General features: G+C 39.5%; 1 protein-coding gene across 1 annotated transcript in view; it reads right to left on the reverse strand.

Annotated features, from left to right (window-relative positions):
* The window catches only part of LOC117531395 (corticotropin-releasing factor receptor 1-like), an 87218-nt gene that overhangs the window by 12297 nt on the left and 62614 nt on the right, over positions 1-12307 (reverse strand). The window contains exons 7-10 of the mRNA XM_034194489.1: positions 6497-6617; positions 2690-2843; positions 2099-2159; positions 1563-1635 (exon numbers count right to left, since the gene is read on the reverse strand). Coding sequence (XP_034050380.1) covers positions 1563-1635; positions 2099-2159; positions 2690-2843; positions 6497-6617 — 409 coding nt within the window. The remainder of the gene's footprint in view (positions 1-1562; positions 1636-2098; positions 2160-2689; positions 2844-6496; positions 6618-12307) is intronic.

Below are 12307 nucleotides of genomic sequence, written 5' to 3' on the forward strand. Positions count from 1 at the left end.
GCTGTGTTTCTGCAGGCTGTCCCCAGAAGTGGTCAAAAATCAAAATCACACAGGGGTTCAAACAAGACTGCGGTTCCCTATTGTTTGTACACCTCCAAGACAGGATTGTCTTGAAGCACAAATCTGGGGAACGGTACAGAAACATTTCTGCTGCTTTGAAGGTCCCAATGAGGACAGTGGCCTCCATCATCTGTAAGTGGAAGAAGCTCTAATCCACCAGGACTCTTCCTAGAGTTGACTGCCCGCCTAAACTGAGGGATCAGAGGAGAAGGGCCATAATCATGGAGGTACCCAAGAACCCGATAACTGCTCTGTCAGAGCTCCAACATTCATCTGTAGCAGAGATGGAAAACTCTGGCTTCACAAAGTAAAAGCCCTACCATGTATTGCTTCTACCTGTGCACCTAAAACAGGTGATCTCAATAATTAGCTCATCCACCTGCTTGAAGAGTTGAACTAATTACAATCAGCTGGTTTATTAGGAAGATGGAACAAGTACGTGGTTGGACTTTTACTTTCTGAAGCCGGTGTTTTCCACCTCTAGTCTGTGAAGAGAGAGGAACCATCCAGAAGGACAACCATCTCTACAGCAATCCACCAATCAGGTCTGTATGGCAGAGTGGCCAGATGGAAGCCACTCTTCAGTAAAAGGAGTGGCAGGCCACCTGGCATTTGCCAAAAGGCACCTGAAAGTCTCTCAGACCATGAGAAACAAAATCCTGTGGTCCTGGTCTGATGAGACAAAGACTGAACTCGTTGGCAAGAATGGCAAGTGTCATGTTTGGAGGAAACCAGACACTACTCATCACCTAGCCAATACCATCCCTACAAGTGAAGCATGGTGGTGGCAGCATCATGCTGTGGGGATGTTTTTTGATGGCAGGAACTAGGAGACTAGTAAGGACTGAGTGCAGCAATGTACAGAGACATCCTGGATGAAAAGCTGCTCCAGAGCGCTCTTGACCTCAGACTGGGGCAACAGTTCATCTTTCAGCAGGACAATGACCCAAAGCACACAGCCAAAATATCAAAGGAATGGCTACAGGACAAATGTGAATGTCCTTGAGTGGCCCAGCCAGAGCTCAGACGTGAATCTGATTGAACATCTCTGGAGAGATCTGAAAACGGCTGTGTACTGATGCTCCCTATCCAACCTAATGGAGCTTGAGAGGTGCTGAAAAGAGGAATGGGCAAAACTGCCCAAAGATCAGTACACCAAGCTTGTGGCATCACGAAGACTTGAAGCAGTAATTGCTGCCAAAGGTGCATCAACAAAGTATTGAGTAAAGGCTGTGAATACTTATGTACAGGTGTACATGTTACTTTTTAATTTTTAATACATTTTCAATAATTTCAAAAAAAACTTTTTCATATTGTCATTATGGGGGTGTTGTAAGGAGAATTTTGAGGGGAAAAAAAGAATTTTCTCCATTTTGGAATCAGGTTAAGGTCGAAGTATCCAAAAGTCACATTGCTGGAACCCTTTCCATCTTCAGGTTCAGAATTACTATTACTATTACCTAATTGTCTCTACAATTGCAGGAAAAAAAATAACTTCTTACCACTAACACCAGAATCATGGGTCCCTGGTAGATATAGTCTGTGTACACATCAGCTCGCTTTCCAAACCAGCACCTGAAATAAAAAAAAAAGTCACACATAGTTCTTGTGAGTTAATAATATAGAACATCTACATGTGTGAAGTAATAAAGTATATTTTCCAATTAATTGGCCAAAATATGAATGATAACCATAAAGACTGTTTTGACTATGACTGAGAAATTTAAATTAAGATTCAACTTTTAGACGCACCATTAAAAAGGAATCATTAGCAACAATAAATGGTGTAAAAACAGACTATAAATGTCAATCCAATGGAGCATTTCCAATCAAGTTGACAATAGCTGCAGGCTCATGTGCAATTAAGAATATGTCTCAGTACTAACATGATTACACTAGATTATTAATAGCCATTCATCTCTTTAATGCAACACGTTTTGACTTTGATTTCGTCCTTTATCGCCATTTCAAAGGAAAAAAAATAGCAGCCTTCCTGCATATCTTTGAATGACATCAAGAGTGGTTACAAAGGGCTTACTTTTCATTGTCATAGTACAGTTTCCCGATGGCCCATGCCACAATAATTGGGAATGGTATACCTGTGAGAGAGACGAAAGACAAAGGATTAAGTGACTGATTCTTTCATCTTTCTCTGTTATTTAAATTATGCCATATATCCTGGGAGGATTTCACACTGGCATATTAAATGCTTTTCTTTTTATCAGTGTGGTATCAATGCCTTCCAACCCCTGTCAAAAACAATCTGTGCCTATCCGCTGTGGTCTCCACATGGGAGCCAGTACTTGTCAGCATACTGATGCTTCTTGAAATGACTGAAAAGCTACACAGAGTCTGATTGATGATGATGCAGAGAGACCTCATAAACTGAATTATTGGACCCTTTTTCTCATCTAAATTACATTATACCCATTTGCAGAACTCCACACCAGTATATTTCTCAGCTTCCACTGCCAGATCAAATCTGTGTGCCTCAAGACGAGAGCGCTAATAAATTTGTGACCTTTCAGACTCTGAATTTCTCAGATAAAGTGTTGACCTATTCGTAAGGAATTTACACACCAGAATTGGCTTTAATTATGCAGGTTATCTGAGCACAAAGTGTACGTACACCAGCCAATACAGATGAACATCCACTTGCGCAGCTTGTCGGTCGAGTAGGTGAGAACGATGGCCGTGTGGAGGTAACAGCCTTCGCCAAACATCCAAAAGAAATTAGTAGAGTGGAAATAATTAAAAGAGGCGGTGACAAGGCGGCACCAAACCTACAAAGTGAGACAATGTTAGTACAATTACTTTCTATTGCCACCAAATTCATTTCAAAGTTATTTTAAATGCTTTCACAATACATTCAACAGTTTGAATGTAAATTTGCATAATTACCACGCAGTTAGACTGGTTTGCTTTTATTTTTGGCACTTCTGATGAAGCGCTATCTTTTGAAAGTTGACTCTCAAACAATAACACCTGTTTTTAAAGTTGCAGAGCAGGTAGATCAGTGGAGTTGGGCTACCACTGCGTAGACTTAGTTTTGATTCCTTGTCACGCTAGCTCTCTGTGTCCTTAGACAAGACACTTCAATTTTCAATTTCAATTTATTATTATTTAGCACCATATCACAACAAGGTTGCCTCAAGGCACTTCACACAAGTAAGGTCTAACCTTACCCACCCCCAGAGCAACAGTGGTAAGGAAAAACTCCAGCTGAGGAAGAAACCTCACGCAGACCAGACTCAAATGGGTGACCCTCTGCTTGGGCCATGTTACTGACACAAATTACAAAACAATTCACAAAACGAACATACAGGAAATGTTGCTGGTGCACAGGAAAGTTTCTGGAACACATACCACACCCATCTCTGGATGGAGCCACACCTCAAACAGAGAGAAAAGAAAAAAAGCAGAATCACGCATCAGAAAGACAAATACAGTGTAAGTTGTCAGCATTAAGCAACAAGAAATACAGAAGAAATACTAAGGTGATCGCCAGCCACTAGCCCTAAGCTTCACTAAAAGACCCAGAATTTAGCTAAAGCTGAGGCCGCGGCCTAATAAAATTAATTAAAAGAGTAAAAAGCATAGAAACATACTATGCCGGTATGCTAGCCATACGAAAGGGAAAATGAGTGCATCTTAAGTCTGGACTTGAAAGTTTCTACAGAATCTGACTGTTTTATTGATGCAAGGAGATAATTCCACAGAACGGGGGCATAAGCGAAAGCTCTGTAACCCACAGACCTTTGATTCACCCTAGGGACACTAAGTAGTCCTGCACCTTGAGAACGCAAAGCCCGGGCCGGTACATAGGGTTTAATTAGGTCAGCTTGGTAGGGAGGTGCCAGTCTGTGAATAATTTTATAGGCTAGTAGCCTATAAAACACTTCATCTGCATTGTCCTAGTCCATCCCGCTGTGAAAGGGTACCAGCATTGGCTGGGGAAGTAACCTGTATCTGACTGGTGTCCCATCCAGGGGGATCGTAGACATGCTACGAAATCTGGGTATAAGCACCGGCATCAATGGGCATCAAGGACTCCATAGGACTTACATATATATTCTTGTTTAGATTAAGAAATCAACAAATTAAGTAATTGCTTGTTTGGGCTAAATTCATAGCCACAAATGCCAAGTTAACACTCAAATCCCAGGTGCCAGAGCTTAAGACTATATTACACACCTTTTCAATAGGTTAATATACACTACCAGTCAAACGTTTGGACACTTTCCCATTCAGTTGAATGGGAAAATGTCTCTTTCTAGGCATTAATTATGCAGGTTTTTACGCAGGATTTGCACTTATGCATGGAAATCTGTAAGAATATGCACAAAATAGTGTTTTTTTTTTTTTCCATACGACATCATATGAAATGCATCATGAGAATACGTTGCTAAATTATGGTATACTCAGTTAAATCAAGAATACCGCATAAAATATTTTTTTTTAATCTTATGATGACATTTTATAAGTAATCTTGAATATTTTTTAATGTAATTTTAAACTTTAATGCAAAATTGAAACTAAAAAAAGTTTATGCTTAATGATTTCGTCTAGATAACCTGCAGTACCTTCACAGCCCAGTAGGGGGTAGCAACCCACACTTTGGGAATCACTGATCCAACCAAATAAAACAAGCCCCTGCACAAATCTGATTTAACTTGAAAACATACCCTGAAATACTCCTATTTCACTATGACTTTAAATTTTCTAATCTTCAGCCAACTTTAAAATTGTATTTATCCATTATGCAAGAAGTGTCTGTGTGTGGGTATGTAGCTTGCATATCTATTTGTCAGATCGGCCTCAGCTTTCGGATATGGGTTGCACATAGTATGATGATGTGCATCCTTTTTTATGAAAATTTTGGGAATTAATTTTCAAAACAACTATTTTGAAACCTTTATTTTAATCATTGTAGCAGTCGTACTTCCAAGATGGCGTGGCTCGCTGACAAACATCAGATAGTTAATGTTGCTCGCACCATTTAACAATAAAATGTTTAATGCCAGCATCTCAGCAAATAACACACTTGAAACTCACTTGACAACACCGAGGAGACGTTAGCGAACACCAACAAATTTCCTACTATTTGTACAACGTTTCAGTGAGCACATAAGCTGAATATGTGTGTTGTCATTTCAGCTGCTCCTATTGTACGGAGTCGCCACAGATACAGCCAGATTTGTATTGGTATTTGGCACAAGTTTTACACCGGAAGCCCTTCCTGATGCAACTCCAGTTTTACCAGGAGAAACACACAGAGCCGCTGGTGTTCCAAAGAAGTCTCCCATCCAAGCACTAACCAGATGCCACACTGCTTAGTTTCTGAGATCTGACAGGATCAGGCTGACAGAGCAAACCGGCTCCAAGTATATAAGCTGAATGAAATTTAATATTTTCCCACTATTTGTACAACATTTCAGTAAGTACATAAGCTGAATGAAATCTTATCTTTTTCCACTATTGGTACATTTCATTAAGTACATATAAGCTGAATGCAATCTTATCTTTTCCCATTATTTGTACAACATTTCAGTAAGTACATAAGCTGAATAAAATCTTATATTTTCCCACTATTTGTACAACATTTCAGTAAGTATATAAGCTGAATGAAATTTTATATTTTCCCACTATTTGTACAATATTTCAGTAAGTACATAAGCTGAATGAAATCTTATATTTTCCCACTATTTGTACATTTCAGTATGTACATACACTGAATAACATTACATTTTTCCACTATTTGTACAACATTTCAGTAAGTACATAAACTGCGTAAAATCTTATATTTGCTGTGAGTTCAAGTTTAAATAAACTGTGTTCAGGAGGTGAGGTACTGAGGATTTGCTGTTTCAAATATTCTAAATGCTCTTTTTAATTTTCTCTGACTCTCTTCCAATAATTTGTTTAATGGGAATCTTTTTATTTTCATATAATTGATAATGAAACTAATTTTTTAAAACAATATGAAATACTATATTCAAATAACATAAAATAACATAAATACACCTCTTTGTACATCCCACCTTCAAACACAGCCTCATACGACCATCCATGAGAAATCTATTTATGCTCCCAATTTTTTATAAGGAATACAAACTTCCTACGGGCACTGCGCTAGTTAGAGTAAATAAACTAGACCTGTGCTAGTTATTGTTACCAAACAAAAACAGTTTGTACCCATGAGGTATGGATGTCTTTACTGCAGAGTAAAGCCTTTATCTCAAACTTCAAATTTGATGTGTGGTGGTTTGCACATTAAAAATAGCATTTTTAAGCACCCCCCCCCCCCTGTGAAACAGTACTTGTCCATGTTCACGGTTTCATAGAAATACATATCAATGTTACATAACACACTGGGAGAATAAGGTGCTTCTGAGCTTCATCTTTCTGAGTGCAATCAAATTTCGATGAAACCTACCACGTTACTTTCGTGCACCTTGGGGCTCATGGTGATTTGGACTATAAACCAGGTAGCGTTCCTCAGGATAAAGGCGGTGATGAGATTCCAGTGGATGATGTTTCTTAAGCAGCGGATGCTCCTGAGACACACAGCGGAAGAAAACACCCTCAAATGAATATCTGTGAGGTTTTATGGTTCATTCCACTGTTTTTCCTGCGGTGCTTCAGAAAACAGCGTGATTACAAGTGTGGAAACACACACACATGAGTATAATATAAAAATGTTTGGGTTAAAGAGAGTATTGTGCAAAAAGCAGTTTTTAATCTACTTTACGCAAATAAATGACATTTCATGTTTAACGTCATCAAAGCCCCAACATATCTGTATCTGTGCAAAGTTTACTGCTATTATTCAAAAGTAGGTGTGAAAAGGCTTGTTTTCCATTTCTGTGACGCATGTCACATAAATTAACATCCTCTTTGGAGTAAGGTTGTGGCAAGCAGCAGTTTTTGTTTTTACCACTTAAAACAACAGGGGAAAAACAGGCAGGTTCATTGAGACATGATTTTGTTTTTTTAATGCAGCATTGCCTCAGTATCCACATTCAGGTCCATTTTTTTGTTTGTTAAATTTTTCCCTCTGTACACCACCATGAAACACAATATGTTTGTAATGTCGACTTTTAGCTTTAAGTCCTATTCATTTATTTTTGACTGACCTGTCTTAAAAAAGGTCTCTGAAAATGGAGGGGCTATGTATAAAAATTACAGTTATTCCAAAATGGTTAACGTGATGTTTTCGTTAAACCACTTGAATTAAAAATATTCTAAATGACACTATACACATTAATATAGCATCCAACAGCTCTTTTCTATGTAAATATTTTGTGGCTTAAAGGCATGCTGTATGGAGAATGAAGCAACATGCCATCTGTGCTCTGAGCTTTTCTCTCCCTTGTTCACATTGTCTGTCTGGCGTGCACATAATGTGTAGTGCATGGTAGTCCGTCCCTGTGAAAATCACTGCTCCTGTCCACATGTGAAGAGACATCAGTACTCACTGCTTACCGCATAGCTGTTCAATATTTTTAAGCTGGGCAGACAGCAGCAACATTCCATAGTAAAGTAAGTCCCTTCAGCTTCTCCATTGTTTTTACTTGCGGTCGCCACAGCAAATCCAAGGTGGATCTGCATGTTGATTTGGCACAGGTTTTACGCCGGATGCCCTTCCTGACACAACTCCATATGACAGAGAATGGGCAGGGGTGTCATTTGAACTGAGAACCCTCTGCACTGGAAACAAGTGCACTTCATCACTTGGCCACCACCCCCTGCTAGCAACATTCCATAAATACATCCAAAAATCACATTTTGAGAGGAAAAATGCCTCTGACAAAGAATGTGGTTGAACTACAATCCACATACATTTCCTGCCCCCCACCCATACAGCCATTAAATCTGTTAAAGGTTCCAAATGTCCCTCCTTTGGTTGGCTACAGGGGACAGGGGGCAGAGGGAGGGAAGCTTGGGGAAGAGTGGCCGAGGAGGGAAGTTTTGCTTTGGCCCTGAAAAATCAAAACTAGAGTGACATCTAGTGGCAAAAAAAATTATTATAATCTACACTGCAAACACATTGTTTCACTTCACTGTGACGGTGCATCGATGCAAATTTTCAAAAAGTGTCACTATGTGTCATACTATGTCACACTGGCATACTTATCGACCTGAGCCCAAAATTTAATATCGGGTTCAAAGGTACCCAGTGACCAATATTAGCCAGTCAATGGTTACGTAACACGACCCCTTTTAAAGAGTCGAGCATGAGATTTGAAGCAATATTAAGTATTCCACAACTATCATCCATAAAGAACCCCACCCCCCTTCCAAAGAAGTGAAGTGGAAAAGAAGATGATGAATATGAATAATGAAGACATGCGGGGCTGCTGAGTAACATTTCCCATCACTCCTCAGCGCTCCTCACGCTTACTTCATTATGAAGTAGCATTTTATTCTCACTGTTTTAACTGCTGCATGCTTCTTTATTCGCCGTAAATAAATCAACCTTAGGATACAATTAAAATCTGCTCGGCTGCCTCAAAGCACTCAGTCCAAAATAGAAGCACGTAAAACTGGACGGACAGAAGGAACCGTCCTCGGTCACTGTAGTGACGCCACCAGCTGACGGCACAGCCTGCCTCGCCCTCTGCTAACCGCGTGTGACAGGGTTGATTCTTTTAGCGCGCATTTATTATGCAAAGGTATCAGCCTGTCATCATGCTGAATGTGCATATGCACAATGGCAGGAATTTTACAACAATATTGAATGATCCACCTGTTTTTTTTTTTTATTTACAGGAGTCCTAAAGGCAATGAAAGCTTCATCAACACAACATACATACATGGAGATGTTATACAACGACTCCACTTTTACAATTTTTTTGCTAAATTTTCGACGGTAGCCTCGAGGGTACGAGTAACATGGAGTGAACATTAAGAAAGTGTTGTAGCAGTTCATTTCAGAGTTAGTGGCTTTGTAGCACGAAGGCCCTACCAAAGTGCTTCGAGGGAGGAGTTTTTTTTATAATCGTATTAATTACGCCGCGTGACCTCACCTCTCTCGGCAGCGTTGCTGGTGGGGTCGGCACCAACTGATGCATATTAATTAGGGTGAAAGCCGGACGCCTGACAGTTCTCTTTGTTAAAATGAGCTTTTCTACACAGTGTAAAGTCCATCTCGGGGACGCTTGACCTTCATGTGCTTCTTCTTGGCAGCAGCTGCTTTCTCTTCAACAGTTCCCGACTCAATCCCGTTGCAGAGTGAAGAATGTGACAGGCTGTTTTACCATGAATTAAAGTGACACTGATCATATTAGAATTTGATTTCATATGTGATGAGACAAGGTAGCACGGTGGCTTAGTGGTTAGCACTGTTGCCTCACAGGGAGAAGGTCATGGGTTCAATTCCCACCTGTGGCCTTTCTGTGTGGGGTTTGCGTGTTCTCCCCGTGTTTGCGTGGGTGAGGTGGATTGGAAGCTTTAAATTGTCCGTAGATGTGTGAATGTGTCTGTCTATATGTTGCTCTGTGACAGACTGGTGTCCTGTCCAGGGTGTACCCTGCCTCACGCTCTATGACTGCTGGGATAGCCTCCAGTCCCTTAACTGGACTAAGCGGTTGAAGATGAGTATGAGTATGTGATGAAACAAACATCTACGTTAAGAACATACATGGTTACAGTTATTGCAACAAAATTTGAGTTTGTTCACTCATACCGTCCATTTTGATATTTTAGCCCAAAACCAGTGATTCAGCCAATAAAAAAAAATATGAATGGACCATTGGCACCTCGTTGCTGAGCACAATGGGCCTTTTGCAATTTCAATGGGCCATTTGCCATGCAATTCATAGACTTGTTTTTATGTTTAAAGCCACCTTGATACTTGCATACATTTAACCCCAACACTGCTGCACAATCTGTCGTGCCATTGCGACCCGCTGTGTTCTGCTGTATGCTGCGCTTTGTGCCGCTGGGCACTACGTTATATAAAATAATTATTTTGCACCAAATGAATCATTTGCTGTAAGAGTTTGGCTGATGAAACCACTTCTAATTGCTTCCAGAATCACAGAGAACCATTTCAGCTGGTGCTTTTCCCCCCTCTGTCCTGCGCTTCATGAGGTGAAGAACACATTTGGAATCATCGCAAAGGTAATGATTTGTAATATTTATATTGTAATGGCTTGGTAAAACAGTTGCATTTTCATCCCTTCTTATGAGTATCTGTAAAATTATGCTCATTATAGATTTAACATCTCGTCATAATCATTCAGATGAGCTGCGCTGCGCTGACGCAATGACTTGCACTAGCACACAGTATTTTTTAATTGTTTGCGGAATGTTCATGTGTAGTTCACAAAATTAATATGTGCCAAAGATTTCAAAATTTTCTTTGCGCACTTGCACAAACTGCGCACAGTTTGCAGTGGTTTACAATGAGTTTACAAGTTTACTCTCTGGCACAACAGATTGTGTACCAGTGCACGGCTCAAATTCGTACAAGTGTCAAGGTACCTTAAACCTATAGGGCCGCCCACATTTCAATAAACTGACAAAATTTAGTTTCTCCTGAAATCCAAGCATTATAATGTGCGCTTATTTTTGAAACACCTTGAAAAATTACAGCTCATTTTAATAAAGAGAACATATTTATCTGGGGGGAATTCCATAATCTGCATCTGCAGGAGGGCACACATGTGCACATGCATGAGCTTTTGAAAAGATCGGAGGTTACCTTGATGCAATGTGTGACACTAGCTGATGTCCGTGAAATGTCTTGTAAATCACTCCAGAGTTATTATGAATTTCCAAAAACAGCATTTTTCATTTCAGACCTGTTTATTTCTCTAGCTTTTACATAATATATGAGAAACAGAGTTACACATAAACACTTTGGTTTTGGAGAATTTTCCACAATTTGGGGGAGGAGCCAGCAAACGTCACTGTACTTCTCTACTCTGATTGGCTGCCATATCATGTGCTTCCCATAATGCTTCACACAAGTCTGGGGTAGTCTGGGAAAGTCCCCCCACCACCACCACCATGATCTATGATGTCACTGTCAGTCTCAACCGTTGCTGCCGTAAGTAGTTCAAGATCGTCTGTTCTTTTGAAAATTTACCCCTAGGAACACAAATTTTGATTGTATTGGTAATATATTATTATGAAAACCCCTACTTAAAGGCTATAAATAAAATGATAGTGGTGCCAATGAAAATTCATTTTATGCCTTAAATCTTAAAGAGCTCTGTGGCTGTATATCTTCAATGATATTTAACTAAACTCATTTGTATGAATGTTAAATGTGAATGCAAATTGACGCCAGTCACATTATTGTAAAAGTATCATGGCCATGGTCAAACCAAGCGAGACAGGACACTAAACATTTAAAGTGGCAATGGGGCTTTGGGATGCTTTAGAGGTAAGAACAATGCATTACTTCATATATTTATTGCCTTACTGATGCGGTTTGCGGTCTCAGCTGAATCACTGCAATAGAGACAGCTAGCATTTCAATTTCAATTTATTTTCATTTATATAGTGCCAAATCACAACAGAGTTGCCTCAAAGCGCTTCACACAAGTAAGGTCTAACCTTACTAACCCCCAGAGCAACAGTGGTAAGGAAAAACTCCCTCTGAGGAAGAAACCTCAAGCAGACCAGACTCAAAGGGGTGACCCTCTGCTTGGGCCATAGTACAAACATAAATTACAGAGCAATTCACAAAACAATTCACGGACGAATATACAAGAAATGCTATTGGCTCACAGGACAGGAGGATCGCTAACACGATCCTCCTGTCCTGTGCTAGTAACATAGAAGTTTGCTAGTAACATAGCATACATGCTATGTTACTAGCAAAGTATTTCTTAACATAACTGGAACAGGGAATTTATAAACACATTTTCCTACCTTTGTTATATTTCATTTTGGTGTATTATTAAAATCCACTTTCTGGAACTCAGAACCTTTTTGGGACAGCCCCAACAAAAATAATGTATTTTCTAAGTCACGCAAATTTAGCGCTAACGGAATAACTCTAGAGCAAGATATGATTCCCAGGTGATGTGTTCATGTGCTGTGCTAAATATATATATATATATATATATATATATATATATATATATATATTTTTTTTTTTTTTTTTTTAAATCAGTGGTAGGCACAGCTAATCAAAATGTTAGCTTTGATAACCATTAAACTGCCAACTGAAAAGTTAACTTTTATGACGCTAAACCGTTAAACTGCTAACTTTTAGTATTGACTCAGTCAC

The sequence above is a fragment of the Thalassophryne amazonica genome, chromosome 18, assembly GCF_902500255.1.
Source record: "Thalassophryne amazonica chromosome 18, fThaAma1.1, whole genome shotgun sequence".
In the NCBI taxonomy this organism is placed as follows: domain Eukaryota; kingdom Metazoa; phylum Chordata; class Actinopteri; order Batrachoidiformes; family Batrachoididae; genus Thalassophryne; species Thalassophryne amazonica.